At 49.2% G+C, this 23086-nt stretch overlaps 2 protein-coding genes across 3 annotated transcripts; both read right to left on the minus strand.

Annotated features, from left to right (window-relative positions):
* Positions 1 to 928: 928 nt before the first annotated feature.
* On the minus strand, positions 929 to 11985 carry LOC135576042 (uncharacterized). 2 transcript variants are annotated; one of them, XM_065038692.1, is made up of 15 exons: positions 8022 to 11985; positions 7545 to 7736; positions 6903 to 7094; positions 6624 to 6720; positions 6383 to 6468; positions 5954 to 6148; positions 5340 to 5411; positions 4923 to 4946; positions 4287 to 4353; positions 3990 to 4100; positions 3561 to 3746; positions 3094 to 3180; positions 2445 to 2540; positions 1578 to 1782; positions 929 to 1450 (listed from the first exon to the last, which is right to left on the minus strand). In XM_065038692.1, the coding sequence occupies exons 1-15, from the start codon at positions 8968 to 8970 to the stop codon at positions 1439 to 1441; spliced, it is 2571 nt and encodes an 856-aa protein (XP_064894764.1). In that variant the 5' UTR covers positions 8971 to 11985; the 3' UTR covers positions 929 to 1438. The 2 variants fall into 2 exon arrangements, with proteins under 2 accessions (XP_064894764.1, XP_064894763.1); XM_065038691.1 differs by having other exon boundaries at positions 2445 to 2543; positions 8022 to 11984.
* Positions 11986 to 17559: 5574 nt separating this feature from the next.
* On the minus strand, positions 17560 to 22931 carry LOC102084014 (complement receptor type 2). The gene is made up of 8 exons (XM_065038714.1): positions 22773 to 22931; positions 21265 to 21462; positions 20953 to 21132; positions 20282 to 20464; positions 19525 to 19713; positions 18853 to 19032; positions 18322 to 18521; positions 17560 to 18103 (listed from the first exon to the last, which is right to left on the minus strand). The coding sequence occupies exons 1-8, from the start codon at positions 22846 to 22848 to the stop codon at positions 17945 to 17947; spliced, it is 1365 nt and encodes a 454-aa protein (XP_064894786.1). The 5' UTR covers positions 22849 to 22931; the 3' UTR covers positions 17560 to 17944.
* Positions 22932 to 23086: the final 155 nt, after the last annotated feature.

A 23086-nucleotide genomic window follows, 5' to 3' on the forward strand; every position in this document is an offset into this window, starting at 1 on the left:
TCCTATCACTTGGTACTTGGGAGAAGAGTTTGGTCCAGCCCATCGCCCAGCCCCTAATCCTCAACTCAAGAGCAGCCTAAGGCCACCACAGGCTCCCCCTTGAAGAGCCCTTGTCCTGCTGCCACACCTGGGTTGCACCATCCCTACATCTCTTCATGGCACCTCTCCCTCTGTGTCAGCAAGGTGAGGTTCAGGGTGTGCTGGGGGTATCACTTGGCACCTCCAGAACAGCCCTGGCTGCCCCCAGTCCCGTGTTCGAGGGCACGATCAAAAGGGGACAGCGGGGGATGTCACCAGGACACGGGGCAGCTCGGGTGTTCAGCTGGCCATTGCTTCTCCCTCCTCAAAGTGGCATCAGGATTGTGCCCGTCAGCACAAGCCCATAGAAATGTGCTGCGTCCCAGTCGATAACAAATACAACAGCAGGGTCGGATAACTGCGCGGCACCTTCCTGTCCTACCGGTGTTGCCTGTCTCTTGCCAGAACACCAACAAATTTAACCTCTTGGCAAACACCAATAAACCAGAAAAGCAATTTTTACATCTTCTTATTATCACTTATTTTGCCTCCACGTCAAAGCAATACAAAACGAGCACAAGCCCACGCACACCAAGTGGGGAACAGTTGGTTTAATCCTCTGAACAGCTTGCTGGAGCTGCAGCTTGGTTCTTTGGGCAGAGAATATGACCTGTGCAGGAATACTCAGGGTTGGGCAAGGGGAGGGTGTATCAGGAAAGGAGCGCACACCTTCCCCAGTACCGCCCCAGCCCTGCCCAGGGTGGAAACGGACTCTGCTCCAGCACAGTCTTCGTCATCCCAGTTCCCAGGAAAGGCCAGGCAAGCCGCTCCACACAACTTTTCAACACAATGGCTGCAATTGGCAGCTGATTACACCTGGCAAAGAATGAGGCTGCAAAACCCTTCAAAGCACTTTATGACAAGGCTTGATTAGTAAATAAAATTTTTAAAAAACCCACCACAAACCCTAGCCAGGATACTAGTATTTCTTATTTTATATTCCATTTATTTACAAAACAGTTTTACTATAAATACTGCAAGTTTTGCCCTCGTATCTGCACATTAGTAAAGGAACCAGAGTAAACAAGTGGTTTAAAAAAGTACAAGTATATCTTGTAAGACCGTGCAAAGAGGGCATTCACTATGAAATTGTTTTCCTAGTGGAAAGAAACGTTTACTGATGTTTTAAAAGCTTCACTTTGAGAGCTGCAAAAATAAAACAGTAGGCACTGAACCAACATGGAGCTGAAGTTGAAGCGCGTTTGATTTTCCTGCTTCTTTACAAAGAAATTCTTGATTGCCGCGTCAGACACTTGACTCCAGGTTGCCTTATTGCACTTAGAACTTCGTCCCTGTTGACGTCAGGAGTTAGTGTAGCAACTCACCCTTCCCTCTGACCAGCTTGAGGATGCTACAGCCGTCAGCATTTATCCTGCAACAGGGAAATGAGCAGTTAATCAGGGTGAGTTGTGGTGTTCTGCAACCCCTGGGCTTTGGCAGGAATGACATTTGCAGCCGTGGTGGCCCCGGGGGGGTGTTTTGGGTGCCCAGGTCCTTACCGTGGGGTGCCGGGGCTGGCACAGGTGAGCGTGGGTGGGCACCGTGCAGACAGGGCAGACGTGGCAACCGGGGGTGCGCTGGGCGACCAGGTGAGCCAGGGTCCCCTCCCCGGCCAGGGGACACACGGGGCAGCGCGACGTGTCACTGTGGACATGGGAGAGGTGCAGCCGGTCGGCGCAGGGCGGGCAGATGGGACCCCCGGGGCTGTGGAGAGAAAACCAAGGGTGAGCCTCATTGGGTTGGTGTCAGGAGTTGCTCCTTGCCAAGCCACAGCACACAGGTTGTGGCACCCACAAAAGCTGGTTTCTTTAACAATTTCAAATGTATTAACACTTCAAACTCAAACTAGCAGCAACTCGTGAGTGCGGAGCTGAAACAGTGCCTCCAGGGTTAGGGCGAATAGCAAGGAACAGCTTGAAATAAATGATTGCTAAAAAGAAGTTTGTACTTACAAAAGCTAAAGCGGGTGGATGCACACATTAAACCATGTTTATTTTAACCAAATATTTATTTGAATTTGCCTCTGTCAATGGTGACGCTGTTGGCCTGAGAGAGCACAAGACTCGCACGGGCAAGCATCAAAAAATAAACTGAGCACACAGCATCACTTTGGTCACCTTGTTGCTCATCAAGCTCATCTAGTCCAACCCCCTACAATGAGCAGGAATATCTTTAATTAGATTAAGTTGCTCAGAGCCCTGTTGCGTTATCCAAATAAACCTCACACCAGTTTCACCTCTCTTTGCTCACAAGCATGCACTGCGCTTTCATCCTCATACCGAGCTATAAACAAGCGGAACCGATGTTTGCGTACCCTCATCATTTTTTACATTTTATTTCAAGTTAAGCGGCTGCCCCGCACTCACCCCCGGTCCTGCTGCTCCCTGGTGGGTGCCACATGATGGGTCCCATGCTGGTCATCGTGGGCGCGCAGCCAGTCCTCGCAGATGGGACAGATGTGGCTGCTGTGGAGAAGAACGGGTGAGGATGCACATGGAGTCTCTATGGAAACTCAAAAATCCCCCTGAAATTGGGCACCTCCAGCTTCTCCGGGACTGAGGAACTGTCGTAGGCAGGATGAAAACCTGGAGTTGGCTCTATAACCAACCTCCCTCACTTGGCTAAAATGTAGGAGGTGTTTCTGTACCTCTTTATTATCTAGATCCCCAGTTCCCAACCATCGCAGCGTACGGTGCGACTGGCACAGAGTGACGCAAGTGAGGAAATGGGGGAAACACGTGCGCCTGCTGAATGCTTTTGAAAAGCACTGGAAGAGCAAAGCACAAAAATTGACCAGAGTGCCTTTGTTTTAGGCGAAAATAAGCAGAGATTAGCATTTTAATAGTAATTAAACACTACAACAGTCAGCATAGTATCAAGACAGGAAAGAAGTGGGAATAAACAAGGAGGTGCAGAATACCCTTATTTTCTACTGAATACAGTTCTACTCTACTCTGGCATGATTTTTATTCAATACCACCTTGGCATCTGTCTATTTTTAAGTGGAAGACAAACCTTTCACGGTCCATGAGCTGCTCTGCATCACTCACAGCTTCTCCTGCACCCTCAGCCCTCAGCGCATCTGCAACTTCGGCCGGAGAGCTGAACGTAGAGAAAGAAAAGCCAATCTGAATCCATCTGAACACGTGGCTTTCTGAGAATAACCACTGCCCTATGATACTACTGTTTTTTTTCCTAAATACCCTTTTTTCCTCAAAAATAAGGCCTACCCTCCTATTGATCAATGTGGATGTCAGGCAAGCTTTGCCCCCCTATTTCATTGCCTCACACCTGTGGGCAGAGCGCTCAGAATGTCCTTGGCCCTCAGACCAGAGCAACTAAAAACATCAGCTCAGTGTTGGGGTGTTTATCTGCTTGTTCTCAAACTAAGTCCAAACGATGAGCGTGCTAGGTGTGAAAAAGAAAGGTTTCTAACTGTATGAAGGAAATGAACCTGTTTCCAGGCAAACCAGCGCAGATACCTTGTCTCTGCTGGGCTGTGGGTCTCCTCAATGCTGGGGACGCGGTAGGTGCGCGGTGTCCCGGGCTGGGTGCGCAGCCAGTGCTCGCAGGTGGCACAGCCGCGGTGCCTGGTCACGGCGCGGGGGGCCAGGGCGGCATGCAGCCGCTCTTCGCAGCTCGAACACACATGGCAACTCGATGTGTGGCTGCAGGTGAGAGAAACGGGTTGGAAATCCCTCCCGCTGAACCCCAAGAGCAGCCGGTGAACAGCAAACCCTCCCACAAAACAGCCGTTGCCTCTTCGGCGAGCGGTGTTAGAATTTAGAGGCATAAGGATGCGCTGTAGTGGTGCGGTTGGGTACGGCAAGGTTTGTAGCCAAAAATAACACCGGTGAGATCTGTGGGTACAGTCAACACGAGGTTTTGGGCAGACAAACAAGCAATCCTACCAAAAATAGGAATGCCACAGCACAGGCTGCTTCCCATCATCCATTATCTTCGGGTGCATTGGTAGATCCCTTCCATTCACTTCATGCTCTGGTAAACACACCTTATCGGAGCTGAAGAAACAGGAAGGAGAAAGTTCATAGAACAAAAAGCAACTTAGCAATGTGGAATGATAGTATTAAACATGCAAATATATACTGAAGGTTATTAATATTAATATTACTCAGAGCGTAAAAGGAAATATCCAGTTATCATTAGGGAAAGTCATGATTGATGAGGGGCAATTCAGGCTCACTTACCGTTGTTTATTGTCTTTCCATCTGTTGATGAGAAGAGCTGCAATCACACCAACAATCACAGCTGCAACTACAACAAGCAAAGAAGCAAAACCGATTTCAAAATAAACAAAATCAGTATGTAATTTAAGTGAAATACTGCAGTTTAGTAAAAGACTGGCAGCAAACCCCCTCCTGGTCTCTGAACACAGCACAGAAAGTACCACCAGGTATGATGGATGCTCATCTTCTTAAGGGTGGGATCCTCATTTGGTTAATGCTGTTATAGACAGCACCTGTTTATTTTGTATTTTAAACAGACCAGTGTTAGTACTTGATCTCTCATCTTTTAATGCCTGCCAAGGCCTTTTAAAGCAGTTTTGTCAATTAAAGAGTGACAGGGTGTACAGTTTTTGGCTGGCTTCTTACACTGGCTTCTTTGGCTCCTTTCATTTCATCCCAAACTGATGGAATGTTCTATACTGAGACCTGGAGAATCCACCCAGTTGCTTGCAACAACAGAAATCCCCTGAATGCTGGCTGGAGATGCTCAGTATGAGGGGCAGTCAAATGAATAAACCAAAACACAGACCCCAGGTATTTAATGGCAAATAACAGCTTCACATTAGGGAAGTATATTTGAAATTTTAAGCTACTCACCAATGCACATAAGGATGACACCCACTAGAGAAGAAAACAATGAAATTGATGTTAGAAAAAATGAAGCTAACAAAGCTGATAAGTCAACAGGGAAGTTAATCTATACCCACAGAACAATATTATTTAAACCCAGATAATAATAACACTGCTGAGAAGACAAAGTGCTATAGAACAATCTGTCATTAACTGTTACACACATCATCCTGCTCTTTTGGAGCAGAGAGAAAAGGGGATTAGACCAGAGAATAAGCCTGTGTGAACCCCTTAGAAACTGGAAGATGGACCCACCAAATGAAATGAAGGAGGGACAAGGAGGGCAGAAAACCAACAGTTTTGTGGAGTCACAGGTGACTGATGTGGCTGCAATTACAGCAATTAAAGTGGCCCTGACACAGAAAGCCTCTTTTGAACTCTTACCTAGCCAGTGCAAATTATTTGGTGTCCTCTCTTCCAAGGGTTCAGTTTGGTTTGTTGCTGCTGTAGCGCTAACTATAGAGAGAAAAAAAAATAAGGAAAATGAGTCAGCATTTTATTTTAGATAATTCTCCATTTATATATAATATATAAAATACTTCAGCGAGGAGTAAATAGCGTGGGCAGGTGAAGTTTGACCTGTGCGTCTGTGGCTATGACAGTGAGATCTATGGAACAGTCACACAGGGACCTCTTGGTGACACCACAAGCCTGCTGTCCCCTGCTTGTGCTGCCCAGGGGTTGTTGGACAGAAGATATAGAAGATATAACTCCATTCTCAGGTTTAGTCCACCAGCTTTGCAGTTACTGACACGCTTCACACATGTCGTGGAGACATGTAAATCTGTGTGGGATTGTGTGTGTTTATTCTTCAGCACAGCTCAGCACCTCGCAAAGCACTTGCTGACCATCGAGGTGCTGCTCCCCTGGAAACAAACCCTATGGGAACGCCTGCCCAGGCTGGGGTCCTTCTCTTTCCAAGAGAAGCAATTAGGACTAATTAACCACACATTACAAAAAACTACGCAAGAACAGGATGATTATCCAGCAACACTCACCCCTGCATTCAGGAGGAGATCTGCTCCAGACACCGTCGATGCTGTTCTCTGTTGTACAAAGAAGAGTTTCGTTTCCTACAAGCTGGAGCCCGGGGTCACACGTGTACATCACCACCGAGTTGTAGGCGAACTCCTCTGTACCGTTCCCGTTGTGCTGCCCGTTGGGAATAGTCGGGGGCGAAGGACAAAAAATAGCTGGGGGAGAAAAACAAAGAGTTGAGGAGGTGAGCCCTGGGATGCTCTGATTCACGGTGTGAAGAGAGGAAAATCCCAGGGCTGCTTGCACACAGGCTCGTGTTGCACCAGGAGCAGGGGCTGAAATGGGAGCACTGGCCACTAACTCCGTTTAGTAAAATGAACACAACAATTCAGTATTTCCCAGCTGGAATATTTAGTATTTCCAGTCAAGCACTGGACAGCTTCACTTACCCTGACAAGCTGGAACTTGACTCCAGGCAACTTCACCTCGCCTTAGGGTACACGAGATGAGAGGCGAGGCCCCCTTTAATGTGTACCTACAGGGATAAAAGGCACATCAGCAAACCTGTTTGTTGTCACCAGCCAAGGATGTGACACCCCAGAGAGGTACTGAGGACTCAAGAGGCAAAGCCCCTTGTCCCAGCTCGCACACCAGTGACTCCAGCCAGGTGACTGGTGACTTCACACTCACCCACGGTTACAAACAACAGTTGCTCTTGCACCAAGCAGGTGATCATTTGTAACAACTTCACCGTGTTCTGGATTTGCTGGGATACCACAAGATTTCTCTAAAAAGAGAATAAGGTTATCCTTAAGGATGCTTGAAGGACGAGGAAAAAAACCCACTTTTCATGACAATATAGCAATGTCAAACCAGGCAACATCACTTCAAAAAGCACTCAGAATGCAGCACTGAGGATGCGGCAGCTGGAGGACATTGGAGAAAATGAAACGATACGGAGACACTCACTCTGACACAGCTCAGGAACTTCTGACCATGTTAAATCTTCAAGACAAGTGCTGGTGGGGAGCTGGTCCGTGGAACTCTCATAACCTGGGCGACAAATGTACTTCACCGTGACTGCAACAGGGTAAAAATTCTGTGTTTCGTGTTCCTGTGATACTTTAGCAAAATGCACACGTGGCGGGCTGGGACAGCTACCTGGTGACAACAAAGGCAAAAATAACAGTTACAAAGCAAAAAAATAACAATATTTTGCATTCAACTATGAATAAACATAAGTCCAAGCCTCCCTAAGAATATGGGTACCACTAATATTTTTAAGAGTGTGATTGTTAATTTGTGCAGTTCAAAAATATCCCTAGGTGACCATTTCATGGCAAAAGATTTTAAACGTTAAAAATTGCTCTCTCTCAGTCATTCCCAAGCACAGCGCTTACCTCCCCTGCCAATTCCTGCACAAGCAGCAACTCTGACAGAGTAGGCAGAATTAGGAAAAAAGAGGCAGGAAGAGATTCTATGACGAACAACTTCATGGTGCGTCACTTTGGATGAGGAAACCCTCAAAACAGCGATTGCTAAAGCGGTAAATGTTTTCACAAGCAGCACACAGCTCCAAGCAACTAATTTTAGAGAAAGTGAAATACTTACGGCCACAGAACTCCGGGAGGTGGGACCACTGGGAGTTCGCAAGGCACTGGATGGTTTCTGACATCAAGGGGCGCTTAACAAAACCCGTCAGGCATCTGTACCTGACTTTGGAACCCACCGTGAAGCTTTCCCGATGTTTAGTGTCCTCTAGGGGCTCTGCGTGGCTTATATTTGGCAATGGCCCGCAGTCACCTGTAGCAAAATAAACTGCATTTAGCGGGGCTTCTGCTAAAGCTCCGTGAATAGAAATACACACGGACATGAGAGTCTGCAGGAGAGCACAGCACACGCACGCAGAGCAGGGAATAGGTGGAGTACACGCAGCCCACCCACTCATGGAACAAACACACGCGTGAAGCAACCCCCTCCCACACCCCCCGGAGCACATCCCAGGGTGACAGGGCGCACCGCACATCCCCCCAGCCCTCCCCCCCCGGGCTCACCCTACGGTTCCCCCGTCCTTCCCCGTGGGCTCACCCCACGCCGCGGGCAGCAGCGGCAGCAGCAGCAGCGCGGGCAGGAACAAGCGGCGGCGCCCGGAGCCCATCGCTGCCCCGGGTCGGCCGGAGCGGCAGCAGCACCGGGACCCGGAGCGGAACCAGAGCAGAACCAGGAGCGGGACCCGGAGTGGAACCGGAGCAGGACCCGGAGTGGCAGCGGCACCAGGACCCGGAGCAGAACCGGAGCAGAACCAGGAGTGGGACCCGGAGTGGAACCGGAGCAGAACCCGGAGTGGCAGCAGCACCGGGAGCCGGAGCGGAAGCGGAGCGGAACCCGGAGCAGGACCGGCAGCCGAGCAGCGCCCGCCCAAGCCGGGTGTTAAGCCGGGGGCTGCCGGGCAGCGCGGCCACTCCCGGAACTCCGGGGAGGGGTCGGGGATTTGCTCCAGAACACGCGTGGGAGCTGTTGGTAGGCGCGGGCAGCGGGAGGAGGCGGCTGCCAGCAGCACCCTCTGCTGTGGGACACACAGCCAAAAGCGGTGCCGCTCCCATGGCCCGACTCCTGCCTGCTGCCCATCCCCTCCCTGCCATCTCACCCCCGGGAAATTTTCTAATGCAAGTCTTATCTGCTCCAAGAGACGTTCTTGGCATCCAGAGGAATGCGGTGGGGCTCTCCAGACACCCGCTGCCTCAGCCTCTCCTTCAAATAATTTATCTGCATTTATCCTCTCACCAAGTCCCAAAGGAAAAGAAACAAAAATCAACACAAAGGGCAGCACATGCCAGCTCCAGCTGTGAATCTGCAGGACTCCCCAAAGCTGGGAGGCGCAGAGAAGGTCCCGTTCACCCCTTGGCACTGGCCTTGCTGCCTGCAGGGATGAGAACTGTGTCTTCATCGGTGCCTCCTGCTCTCTCCGACAGCATCTGGCCCAGGGAATCCAGCACAGCTCAGGGGCACCAAACCCCCCCAAACCACCTTCAAACATCACTTGCCCATCCCTAGGAAGAGTTGCCTCTGAAAAGGAGTTTTTCTGCAAGAGGAGAGGGCTTTCCTCCAGCTCAAGATGTGCATGGGAGGCCAGCAGGCTACATATCAGCCCCGCTTTGAAGCTGCAAATTGAGCTGCTTCTGCTGACACCTACACCCAGAATAACACAGTGAGGACACCAGCATTTCCACTGTAATTCTCCCAGTTAGACACAAAGGGCAGCCAGCAGCAGCCTGCCCGCACCTTCCCATCTCCCTCTGTCTGCCTCTGTTATCTAGGAAACAGAAATATTTCCAGCGAGAAACTCAAAGTTACAGATAGTTTTTCTAGTTTATTTCCCTTTCTGATACAATTTAAGCTCCAAGCATATGTAACAAAAGCACTTGCAATGAGGCCAAGGGGTGTTCTCTTAAGGGAGGAGTCAAGCAGCCTGGATAACGCATTCCTTTAAATACTTGTGAACGTGTTGACAAGTTACACAGAGGTGTCTTGGCCACATATCTTTGCAGGTCACTGGTCACCTGAGATCTGAATTGGGATGGCGGCTGCACAGTGCAAAATGAAGTTGCTAACAGGAAAAATAAAATGCTTTAAATGCTGTGGAATTCTCTTGTAATAGCTTATAGCAGTGACCTCAGCATGGGATAGCGAGATGTTGAGAAGTAGTTGGCAAAGGCTTCTTGTGACGTTGAGCCTCCTCGGGGAACAGCTTCATTTGTGTGCGTGTCAGAACCAGCTGTTGGAGTTCCAACCTGGTGATATCCCCTTGTAACAGAGCTCAGATTAACCGCTTAAACCAGGCTGCTGTCATACCCGATGCCGTAGAGAAGACACCTGTACCTGCCAAGACCACCAGGCTCAGCCCATCCCGTCCCTCTGCTGCCCACCTTCACTCCCCATTTTGCCCCGTACTGCCCCAAAACCCAACCGAGCACCAAAACACTGAGGGCAGGAGCTGCCCCAGCAGCTGAGCCCTGCGATAGCGGGTCTGCGGCTGCCAAGGGCGACTTTGCTTTATCTCGCTCTGACATCCCTTCCCCGCGCTGCACGGATCAGGCCGAGCAGACAGCGATGGCAGAAGCGAAAGAACGTTGAGAGGGGAGCGGGACCCACCGGGCTCTGGCTGGAACAGCAGGAGCTTTCCAGCAAAACCAGCGAATAAATAAGAATGCTGATAAAGAACTGATTGAACAGCAAATCCAACCATCATTGGGATATCTCCAAAAGAGGCTACTTTCCTGAGAATAGCATAAAATAAGAAAAGGGAACAGCAGGCAGTTGAATTCGCAGGCTTTCCCTTATAAAAAATCACCTTTTATTACTAAATGAAAACAAAGCCCCAGAAAGGCACCAAAATATAGCACAATTAGTGCTTTGTATAGGACAAAGATGATAAGCAGCATTAACCTGACATTTCTAGTTTCCCTCTTGCAGTGTGACAACACCAGGGAGTAAATTTAGCAGTTACTTCTCTGCATCTGCGTGTAGTGATGTGCTCAGAGGCGGCAGCATGACGGAGCCGCCCTCCTGCAGCTGGAAAGCAGAAGTGGCTCCTTCAAAGCACTGGTAGTCGTTATCTTTCATGTAGCTGAACAAAGTGAGAAAAGTATGCAAAAGAAGTTTTTGCTAAAGAAAGTGCTTAAAGGACTGAAGATATCGATCAATCAGATCAATATGCACGTTAGCATGTGAAGCGTTGTAATTTCCTAAGAGAAATGGTCTCAGAACTTTGCAAGACAGGGAAGTGGGTATTTTGCATTCGGCACAACCCTGCGGACAGCTTGCATGGGTGTAGCAACCGGACGGTGCTACAGCCAGAATTTCTTACTGATTTAAAGGAGCAGCTCAGCCCAGTAGAGAGATTGGGGTTTTTTACAGCCCGTCCTGTGAGTCTGTGTATTTACGGTGGTTGTTATGGCAGCAGGTTGGTGCTGCTAGCGAGCAAGGAAATGTGCGGTTGTGGAAACACCGAGTCGAGGGGGTTGTGCCATTACCGAGCTCCGTCAGAAGTTTTGCATAAGGCCTGAGGGGTTTCCGAGGAACTGCAGCTTCCCAGCCCCAAAACAGGCTGGGCAGACCAGTAGGGAATGATAACTGGATTTGGGATGTTAGGAAATTCCCAAAAGAGAGAAAAACCCAGATGGGGGAAGGAATAGGAGAATTAGCACTCTCTTGTGTGATTTTCAATCAATTTCTTGGAGTATCAAAACATATACATAAAAATGCGTTTTTAAAAATTGTGATATGTGGGACAGACTTGATCTGGCTTACGCTTTGCTTTAAAACAAAGAATAAGAGTCCTGACAAGTACAAGCATTGCAAGTACAAGCAGTACAAGCATTGGGGCGCTTAGAAATGACACGGGGAAGGGTTTGCATGCTTCATGCTTACAGTGCTATTTGTGTTCACGAAAGCCAGCTATATATTTAGATGGGCGGGATCCCATTAAACTGTGTGGTTTGTCTACATCTGCAGCGAGACTGGAGGAAAAGCAGCATGTACCAGATATCTTTGCAACCACACAAGGAAAATGCAAATGCCTCCTCCCAGAATTTCTTCTGCTGTCACAGGAGAGCAGCCCCATCACGAATAAACCGCTTCAGTACAGCTGACACTCACCCTTTTTATGGGTAAAAGAATCCTTTGCAACGGATGGGAAATCTGTTGTAGCAGCATTTCTGCCATGTCCGTCTTCTCCTGGCTGCCCATGACCGCGCTGGTGTGGAACAGGTTAATATCGGTGTTAGAGCATCACCTCTCGCTGCCGGGGCAAGGACAGGAGCCCCAACACTCTTAAGGCTAAATGGTACAAAGTTATCTCTTACTTTTCAATATGGAAAAGAAAATGAGTTAAATCTGTAATAACATGAGGGCAAGGAAACAACTGATAAATGAAAATACATTTCCTACGAAGCAAAGCTTTTTTTAAGAGGAGGTCGGTGCAGTCAAACCTGAGCTTGGAACCAGATGCCCAACCGGTGAAAAATGTAAACTATACAGAGAAATCTTATGAAAGAGAAGAAGGTGACAAAAAATATCACTCACTTCCACAAAATGATGCAATTTTAGACCGTTTTGACTTTTCAAAGCGGTTGGCTTGCGGGAGGATGCCGGAGATCCCCATGTACTTTGGAAGACACATGGATCCTTGTCTGGTCCCAGAAGAATAGTAGCTCTGGGTTTTGTACAAAGGTACAACAAATCTGGATGCTGAGGGAGCGCAGCCCTTTGACACTGAAGACAAACAGGTGAAAACATGAAAATCACAGGTATAGGACTGGCGGTAAGCAGGAACTGCCCTGAACTCCAAAGGAGCCTCCAGGACTGACCTGGTGTCTTGGAGAAAGACACAGACCGGGAGAAGGAGATGGTATTTTGGAGTGACTTTTTATAAAGGCTGAGCTTCGTTTCCCAGGTTAAAGCCTTCTTAGACGGCCGGATGCCATTTCCACGGGAAACTGAAACAATGAAAATCAAGGCGTGAAATCCGTCTGATGGCTTTTTCTAGAAGTGGGATAAAGGAGCAAATTAGGCTGGGAAATGTGGGATTTGATTCAGCGTAGAATCATTTCAACTCACTTTGGGGAGAAGGACTCTTTTCCATTTCTTGGGCTCCAAGTTGGACAGCTATGCTTTTCTCTAGGGCATAAAGAATAAGTATTACCAGGAGCCCTACGCTTTTTCTTGCACAGACAATTCCTTACTTGCTTTAGCAGCATTGCATTTTTTCCCTTTAAAAGTGCAGTATAACCTACACCTGCCACATCCTGGCCTAAGCAATCACATTTTAAGCTGGTACATACTAAACATTGAACTCATAATAACCACTAAACTCAGCTGAACCCACTTTTGCATTCAGGTGCCGCTCCGCTCCAGACCCCGTTTATTTTGTCCGTGTTTGTACAATGGATGCTCACGTTCCCAACGAGTTGGAATCCATAGTCACAGCTGTAAGTCACTGTTGAGTTATACACAAATTTTTCTACACCTTCGCCATCATGCTTTCCATTGGCAATTCGAGGAGGTGAAGAGCAGGTGATTACTGCAGGAAAGAAGGTATTGCAAAGAACTTCAGTAGTCATGAAAATGCAAAATGGTTCTTAAGAGTTCACTTGAGATTTTCAAAGAGAATAAACTTTTTGGGCAACTCAAGATGAGTAACTAGTACTGGCTTCTGTCTCCATCATTTCCCTTTGCTTTGTGAAGTGTTTCTGTTGTTCTGCTGTTCTCTCTCTCACTCCAAGTGTCACAAAAATAAAGAGGCAACTTGTCACGCTGCGGCTCGTGGTTCCTTGAGATCTCATCCCATCACCTTCACCGCTGCATTAAGTCATGAGAATAAAATGTTGATCTCGTGGGAACAAAACTGTTGAAATACAGTGTCAGCAGCAACATGAGTTGTTATCTCAGCTGCAGTGTTGGTGATGGATCTGCCATGTAATATCAACAAAAACAGTGTCTGAAGACAGGCTTAGACTAGACGTTAGTGTGCAGGACATACCAGAGAGAAGCCAAAAGTAAGGCTGGATTAATCTTACATTCACAAGTTGGACGTTTACTCCATTCCACATTGTTTCCTTTAAGTTGACACTGGATGAAGTTACTCCCAACTAATTTGTACCTAAGTGAAAATACACATTAGAAGAAAAATTTGTGCAGCTATCCAGAAACAGAGAACAAATTTTTCCCACATACCAGTATGATCAGGGGTGTAGAAAATGCAGTTTTAATGCAAGCAGGCATGCGGATATTATAGAAGCTGGTTGACAGGAGATCCCCTTCACCTTGCTCTCTGTCAGGATCCTTGTTATTCTACTTTCAGACTCACTGCAGAGCATCTTCCATCACAAGGATGGAAGAAGTCATGGCTGGTGGTGGTATCTGCAAATATTCACATGTAGGTACTGCAGGGACGATGGGGGGCAATAGCGATCTACATTGCATTAAAGCAGCTTTTGGATTGGCTTGCTGGAAACTAATACATCTTTTGACATCTTTCCCAATCTCCAAATCACATCCTATTGTTCAAAAAAGAATCATTGTTTGGACAAGAATTCTATTATCTGATCTTGCCTAGATGGATAACGTTATCCCTCCACCCTGATGTGTATTTCCAAAGATGAACCGAACCCCTGAAGGGTGGGATGTGCTGTCACTTCCCCAGAGTCCATCCTAAGGGAATATCTGGGAGAAAAAAGCTCTGCCACATTTGAAGCAGCTGCAAAGATGGGCAGGACAAGCCAGATGGTGCCAGCTGGCTCCTCTAGGGACCAAGAAATACTAGTGGGAGTCTCAAGAGCTTAATTCTGCAAGTCAGTCCAGTGCATGTGTGCCCTGATTGAAAGCAGGCAGAAAGCGTGAGTCAGCTCACTGACCGATGGAAAGTGTGTTTCATTGCAGTTTTCTAGCCGAACAGCATTGAATTGTAAAAAGCCCAACCTAACCCCTTTTTTATTCAATATATCTCAAATACGTTACACTGAAATACTTTGAGTAACTCGTTTTAAAGTCTGTAGTTACAAACTGATGCTACGGGGATACCCTGGGGCAGTTAAATTGCCTCTGGGTGACGCTTGAAAGAAAAAAACAGCAATAAATTCAGAGCCCAGGCCCTTCCCTTCAGCTGTGCCTTATTCCTCCCCAGCCCAAAGCTGTAATTCAAGTGGAAAAAGCACTCGGAGTAACACCATACGGGTGATATATTGTGAAATATCAGCCCAGCCCATGTCCACAGGCCCATTGCACTGGACCAGAGTTTGTATTCAGGGCATCACCCCACGACTCACCCGTCATCGCAGAACACGGTGGCTCTGGCACCAAACTGCAGGTCCGTGAGAGGGACCGTCCTGCCCCCCGGCAGCGCTCCCGGCTCACCGCAGGATCTCCCTGCGAGAGGGAGGAATAAAAAAGGGACTTAGAGGGTTATACCCAAAGGTACCAAAGTGTTTTATGTCCCACATGTGCCAGCTGAGCTGGCATGAGCCAGAATCAGCTGTAGGTGAAGGTGAGGATCCCCATAAGTGCTCCACGCTCGCAGCAGTGAGCATCTCGCAGGGGGGCAGAGGAGGGTATTTGTAGGGATGTTTCCATTTCAATAGACGGGCAGTGAGTTACTCAAGTGTGAAAAATGTACTAAGGCCACATCAGCCTTATTTTGATATGGATTTCATCAAGAAATATGCTTTGTCTTAATTCTGAAGGTCAACGCTAGAATTGCAAATGGACATTTGTCCTGTGCATATGCCATGTCCAGATGCAAACGTATTTCCTAACATGAAAATCAAAACAGATCTGTTCATGCCAGGAAAATTAGAAAACAACAACAACAAAGAATGCTATTGATACTCCTGCTGTTCAGACATAAATATTAACATCAAGGAATATGCATCTCGTCTTGTATTACACATGTAGCTGTTGGGATAACAACCCACCGTTTGGGAGCAGGTACCTAAGCTGCTTCAAACCCCACACTGCTTTTTGGCCAGCGGAGCAGAGATACTCACTCCTGCACAGCTCAGCAGCCTCCGACCACACCAGGTTTTCAAGGCAAGTGCTGGTGGGGGAACTTTGTGACGTGTTCTCATAGCCGGGGCGGCAGACATAGCTCACGTTGGTCCCAACGGGAAAGAAATTAATCTTCTCGTCCGCCTCGGACAGGGCAGCAAACCGTAATCTTGTCGGGGCAGCACAGCTCCCTGGTGGTCAAGGAAAGCGAGTCTGAAAGGACACCCGTAGGGAAGCGTGCAAAATAAACCTCAGCGATGCTCTTCTGGAAAAAGCTCCTCATGTTCTTGGCAGCTTACTTCTGTTTTCATAGCAGGCTGCTGCTCTGCTGGACACATCTTTTGCAAAGCGCAGGTGAAGATGCGTGAGCTGCACAGTGAGCTGTTAGTAGGAAATAAGAAATTATGTGCATGCACTGTGGGGCAGCGCACGAGCATCCTGAGCTCCAGCCCCATCTGATGGATCTCCTTGATCACGGGCACAGGTCCTGCACCCATCAGCAGCTCTGCGGAACAGCAGCTCAGGGAAGCAGGTTTGTACCCCGCCAGGAGGAGCAGGTACATAAGGGGCAGCAATTTTCAGCCAAGCAAGAGGCAGGGGAGGGAACTGTGTTTCAGAGAAAAGAGGTATTTACGGCCGCAGGGCTCGGGCAGCTTTGACCAGAGCGCGCCGGGCAGGCACTCCACCGTGTCCGACCTCCCGGGGATTTTCATGGCGCCTTCCACGCACGTGTACGTCACCCTGGATCCAATGGGGAAGCTGCTGGCGTGCTCGTCACTGGACGGTCTGGAGTGGGCCATGCGAGGTGGGGGCCCACAGTCACCTGCGGCAGCAGAAGACCTCCCCAGGTGAGAACCCTGTTCACTGACCCCGTCCCCAGTGAGCATCCCAAGAGGGTGGCTGGGCTGCTCCAGGCTTCCCCTCCAGGCAGGGCTGCATGCATGAGAGCATCAAGCAATGGGTCCCCAGGCTTGGGAATGGTGGCATCACCACCCTGGCTGCCGAGCGGCAAAGTGCAAGCTGGGCAGGTCTTGCTGGTCCACCCCACACATCCCACGTCCCTGTACTCACCGCAAGCCACAGGTGTGCCCACGAGCCACAGCAAGGCCAGGAGCAGCGTGGGGTGGCCAGACCCCCATGCCCCAGTGGGTGTCCTGCAGCTCAGGGTGCCTGGGTGCCTCCCCTGTCCTGGTGCTCCACACTTCATTGCAGCAGTTTCTGTGCTGCTCTGTGGAGCACTGTTAGCTCCACGGGGCTGATTCTGCAGCTGGGAGGAGATGCAGTACAGCAGACTCCACCAAACCTCTGCAGCAGTGGAAACAGAACACCCACGGTGCTAAACCCTCCAGCAAGGACAGGGACAGCAGTTGGGGTGGGGGACAACTGTCATCCATAGGCTTGGGTAAAGCCTCCTGGTCCTCCTGCCTCACCATAAGGGATGGGAGAATAACTCAACCATTTTATTTGACCTGAGACTGGCAACGAGCACTAATTAGCACAATTTTACCAGTGCCAAATGCTACTCAAGCAGCAAAAACCCCCACCCAGCCTCAAGCTGTATCCAGGGTAGGAAAATGCCTCCTTAGCTATTTGCTGGCAGGTAACACAACACAGTTCTTCCATAAACAGAGTTAGTGAGGCAAAAAAACAAAAGCATTTTCCTTTTTGTTTGCTAATTTTTTCCTGATTGCCTGACTCATTTGTAATGAGAAATGGGTGTGAGCAAATACATCTGTATACTGACTAACACTCTGAAATATCCCATCTGACATCAGTCAAAGCTACTCAAACACGCATAACACCGAGTTCGTATTTGTGCTTATGGGTTTCGAGCCTTGCACAGGCAGATCAGACACTTTCTGTCTGCGGTCCCAGGTGGGCTCAATGTGGTACCAGACCAGGAGGGTGCAGCTCTGCTCTCCCTGTGACACTGGGAGAACTGGAGCGGGTCTGGGAGTACCTTTCATTGCAGATCTCCCCACTGGAATCTGCATTATCGAAGCATCTTTCTGTATAAAGATGGGATCCCATAGGAAATCTGCCTAATTTACAGCCAACGTGAGAGATGACAAGACACCCGTAGTTACACCTCTATCTTTATTGTAATCCTGCAGGGCAGGAATAATTGCTGCATCACAGACTGACAAACTAATCATCATTTATTGAATAATAAGAACAATCTTTGCTGCTTGATTTGTTGGTGTGTTTTTTTTTTTCCTTCTTCCTAATATAAAATGTGAAATAGCACGTCTGTTAAATAGCAAATCAACCGTGTCAGATTTATGGAAAAGAGCAAAAATCCCTCTATGCTGCAGCATCCAGCATGACAAAAGCAATCTCCCCACACATTGGTTACTATTTCTCTGGCTATAGGCGTGCAAACACAAACCATAAATTCACCGAGAGCTTCTTATAGATACTGTGACTATCAAAAGAAAGGTGATCATTACAATGTGTTACAGGACTCACTAATTCAAGTTTCCTAGTTGCACCTTTAGTTTTTTAATCTCCAGAAACAGTTTTTGTATTTCCAGCAGAGTTTTCGCTTCTGCTATAGGCACACCGCATTCAAAGGTCGTCTTAATGTAATGAACCTCTTCACATACATCAGCATCACCTTCCTCCTTCTGTTAAAAAGTAAAACAACACAAACAAAACCCAGAAAAAGGCATGTGAGACTGAACTGCAAATGAAGAGCCACCCACTCCTCCGTCCCATTTGCCATGAGCTGCATCGTTCATTAGTACCATAAAGCAAAAGCTTTTAAAAAGTTCAAGCAGTTATTCTTTTGTATTAGAAGCCAGACAGCATCCACCCAGGAGCTCAGCCAGACCGTGGTACTTACACACGTGGGCAACGGCGTCCAGTTGCCATCAGGCAAACACGTGGCTGTCCTGGAGTCTTCTGAAGATGTGTTTCCATTGTTTGAAAAGTGGTATCCCTGAAGGCATTCGAAAGTAACAGTCGCATTTGTTGGGTACCATGCTTTACCATCCAAAGTGCTTTTCAGCCTTCCGTTGGGCACTTGTGGTTGTGGACACAGAACTGAAAGCAAAGCCCACAGCAGAAAGCAGCTCAGCAGGAGGGTCATCGTAACGCAGGTAGGAAAAAAACCCCACAACCTAAGAAATTTGTGAAGGCTGAGCCAGTGCAGGTGAACTTAAAACTGAAGTGTTTTAGAGCCTCCCTTACACAGGACTATCGAGAACAATTAAGCTATTGTCTTGTAAGCATCAGCTTTGGGGAGTTTGGTTCTTCTGCAAAGAGGTGGAGGCACTAGAGGAGCCCTGAGGACAGACACAGCTACACGATGTTGCACCCCAACACCTCTGCACCATCGCCCGGGCTGCTGGTTCAGCTCCTGACTGGTACCCACCTGGCTGGCAAGTGGGCAGGGGAGGGTGCCAGGTGCCATCGGCCAGGCACTGGCTCTCGGCATCGCCCTGCAGCACAAAGCCTTCGTCACAGGAGAACCGCACAGCCGCCCCGTAGGGAAAGGTGAACCTCTGCGGAGTCATCCTGCCCCTCTGCACCACGGGCTTGGGGCACCGGACCACTGCAGGGAGAGAGCGGAGGGGACAGCGGTGGGTTTGGCTGCTGCCCTTCCCCAGGGACCAAGGGGAACTAGGACACAGAAATTGTTGCCCTGAGGGTGGTGAGAGCCTGGCCCAGGTTGGCCGGAGAGGTGGTGGATGAATCATCCCTGGAGACATCCCAGGCCAGGCTGGACGGGGCTCTGAGCAACCTGAGCTGGTGAAGATGTCCCTGCTCATGGCAGGGGTGGCACTGGATGAGCTTGGAAATTCCCTTCCAACCAAAACTATTCCGTAATTCCCAACCGCCTGCTGGTCATCAATGTAGGAGGACCAGAGTCTACTATTTCCACATGGATCATCTCCAGTCCAGAGCTGTCAAGCCTGCGAAGCAGCCTGCAGAGGAAGCAGGATCTCCCGGCAGCCCTGCTCACTTGTAATCCCATTGTGCTGAGTGTTAATATTGCACCCCGATCCTGGCTTCAGTCTGACCCTGTGCAGGAGAAATGACTCACCCCTGCACTCCGGGGCTGGTCCACTCCACATCAGGTTCACCCCATCCTCAGAGGTGCAGTAGATGGACTCGTCGCCAATGAGGGACAGCCCCTCGGCACAGCTGTACTTCACCTCTGTGCCGTAGGGGAACTGCACCTGTCCCAAGCCAGAGTGCTGCCCGTTGGCAATTTTTGGAGGGGGACCACAGACTGTGTGAGAACAGAGAAAGGAAAAATGAAGATTTTCCTCCTTCAGTCAGGGAGACAGAAGAGCAGGGAAGTAACAGGAGAAGGCAGTTCTCGAGGTTTATAGGGTTGCTCTACTCAAAGATCTCATTGCTTCTCGCCTGCTTTGGCCCTGGCTCTACCAGCGTTCCCAGACTGATTCAGGGAACCAGCCCAGCACGGCACAGCCCCAATACCACAGCAATTGTCCCCACACCTTCCCCTTCAGCTGGCCTTCCCTTACCCCCTCCTCTTTTCCACGAGGAATGATCCTACTCATAAACAGCGTCAGGGACGTGTGACTATCATAAACCCCTTAAACAGTCCTGCGAGAGAACCGCTGCAAGTCCCGTTACTCAACATTTAGTCACTTACAGTTTTGATAGAAAATTAAAACATTAAAGCTGTTTAATGTCGTGACTTAGACCCCATTTTCTAATGCCACGTTCTCCGAGAAGTGATGGTCGGGTTATGTGATTTTCTTACTGCTGTTTCCACCCGCTGCAAAGATGCGATTCCCAACACCCACCGCCCTCGCACCGTTCACGCTCACCCTTGTCGCAGTACGGCACGGGGGGTCTCCACATCCCATCAGACGAGCACTGGATCCTCTGCCCGCCCCTCAGCACGTAGCCAAGGTCACACTGAAATTCCACCTGCTGCCCAAAGGTGTATTCGGCTTTCCCGGGGCTGAGCTCTCTCCCGTGGAGGATAACAGGGCTGGGACACTGCACCTCTGAGGAACACCAGCATCAGAAAGAGTGGCCGTGGGTTGGGTTGGGTTGGGGAGGACAACAGGAGACATTCACATGGGGTGTCTTCCCACAGTGGTGCCTTGCTGACCCAAAGAACCTGCCAGGCAGCCTGTTAATGCTGACAGACATCTCTAACCATGCTTAGGGATGGTAATTATGTGATAACAACGATTTCTCTTGGAAGAATGATCCGAGCCCTGTGATTAGCTATAAATTGTGCTGAAGGGATGATATGTGATGAGCTGCATCACTGCATCATTGAACAGCTAAATAATGAGCATGAGTGGCAGTTATTTCTCTTCAGCCATGCTGCCCTTTGAACAGCAAAATTATTATTAGTGAGAGCCAAAGCGCTGTTCAATGAAGTCCTTATGGCACAGCACCACTAGTGGATTTTTTGAAAACTATGTTATTTCCACATCATTACATTGATGCTTTGTTGCTACAGCAAAGGAAATATTGTACTTACTCTGGCAAAGCTTTGGGATTGCGGACCATGTGAAATTTTTAAGGCAAGTAGTTACTGGAGAGACGTCAGGGAGCAAAGTGAAACCAGATCTGCAGAAGTAGATCACATTTGTCCCCACTGGAAACTCGCGCTGAGGGTTTCGGTCCGCGTAGTCGATGGCAGGAGGGTAGGGACAGTGACCTGGTACCAGAGCAGGGGACAATACAAGCGCTCAGAGCGGGGAGGGCTCTCCCACAGACCCACCGGAGACTAAATACAAGCAGGCAATTACATATGAGGGACAAGGAAAGGAGAAAAGGGATGTGCGCATACCTAGGGTGCAGGCGGGTGTCCGTGGGTACCATCTGCCGCTGGCCATGCACCGCAGGGTGCTGGTACCCACGAAGCTGTAGCTGGTACCCATGGGGATGTAGCCAGCATCACACTCCAGCGTGGCTGTGCTGCCGTAGGTGATGTTCTGTGCAGGCTTCAGCTGTCCATGTGGGATATCTGGGATGGGACACTGACCCTCTGTGGATCACCAAACAAACAGGGCTTTTCAGGGCAATTCTAACTGAGCACAGCTGCAGTGAGCAACTGTCACTGCACCTCCATCTGCTAAGTAGGACAAGATGAATCAGTTTAGCAAAAGCAGCAAGACAAGCAGAGAGATTAGGAGTTAAGAAGCATGCTTGAGCTTATGTTTTATGTTTTTAAGAGAGGTACAGTGTGCATCTCTTAAAAACATCCCTGGTTCATACCCTGGTACAGCAGCAACCCAGGAGGCATCATCACACCTGCACCATGCTCGGGCAGCACTGGTGATGCTGCTTTTGATACTGGTACCCACGGGAAGAGCATCTTTGGACTCGCACATGTCTTGCACAGGTCCCAGGGTAGGTACTGGGACACGGGTATTAAGTATTATGTTTCCGATTGGGACAAAGCACTTCTGAGAATCACCGTGAATTAAAAAAAACTAAACTAAACTAAAAAGTGTGCAAAGGCCGTGCTTGCAGCCAGGGGGCAGCAGCCGCCTCTGCAGGGAGAAGTTTCTCAAAAGGCTAGTTTTTAAAGGAACTATCGACTTTCAGACAGAAACCGAGAGTTATTGCCCTTCCTAGAGACAGTCATTGGTCAGCAGACCCCCAGTTCTGTGCTGAAGCCAGCCTGTGGGATGCAGGACCGTTCACCAGCTGCTTTCAGCACGTCCATCATCTGCCTCAGGGCTTCAGCATCAACCTCGGTATCAACCCGATACCGCTCAAATTGCTAATTATGACCTTTTTAATCAAATTATAATTAAACGGTAAAAACTATTACCCATCTAATTGACTTTCCCCATCTTACCACCATCCTCATCTTGAGCCCCTGACCATAAGGACATTCTCCGACCCCAGGAACAACTTCTCAGTTACTGCACGGATGACGGAGGCAAAGGGTGATTTATATTCCCTGCGACGCAAGTTCTGAAGTCTGGACCAGGAGAAGTCCTGCAAACAAGTAACCTGGCCCTGGAGACAAGCTTGTGGCCTCTGAGCCAGCTGTACTTAACACCAGTGCCAGGGGGACCTGTGACCCAACACAAGACTTTGAAGAGCGTTAGGAATGTTGAGAGGCTCTTTGGAAGTACCTAGAGGTGCAGGTGAAGAGGAGAACTAGGCAATTAGCAGCATCCCCAAGTTGAGATCATCCCAAGAACATCAGGCACTGAAAGAGGATAGCAGCAACTTTGGCCAGAGGAAGGTCACCCGCTGAATTTTACTGCTTGTTACGTATTTGATCTGCAAGCAAAGCAGAGAGACAGAAGCGAAGTAAATGAGCAGAGGAGCGACACTCACCGAGACTCGCAGCCGGCTGCAGCACGAGCATCGCCACGGCCAGGAGCTGCCCTGGATGGCGGAGAAACACCAGCATGGTGCGAGAGCTGCCGTGGGAAGGCGAGAGCCTCTCCCCACCGAGAACCCGCTGCTGGGGAAGGGGAAGCGGCTGTGGGAAGTTGGGGACAGGCCAGACGAGCCACAGTGACGCTGCCACCCCCCAGCCCTTCTGACCTCCCCGAGCTCTCCAGCGAGGATGTGCTGCAGGGAAGAACGCTGCTCTGCCTTCATCCCTGGCAGGGACAGCGGGAATAAAGCTATTTTACAGCTGGAAC

The sequence above is a fragment of the Columba livia genome, chromosome 22 (assembly GCF_036013475.1).
Source record: "Columba livia isolate bColLiv1 breed racing homer chromosome 22, bColLiv1.pat.W.v2, whole genome shotgun sequence".
Lineage (NCBI taxonomy): Eukaryota > Metazoa > Chordata > Aves > Columbiformes > Columbidae > Columba > Columba livia.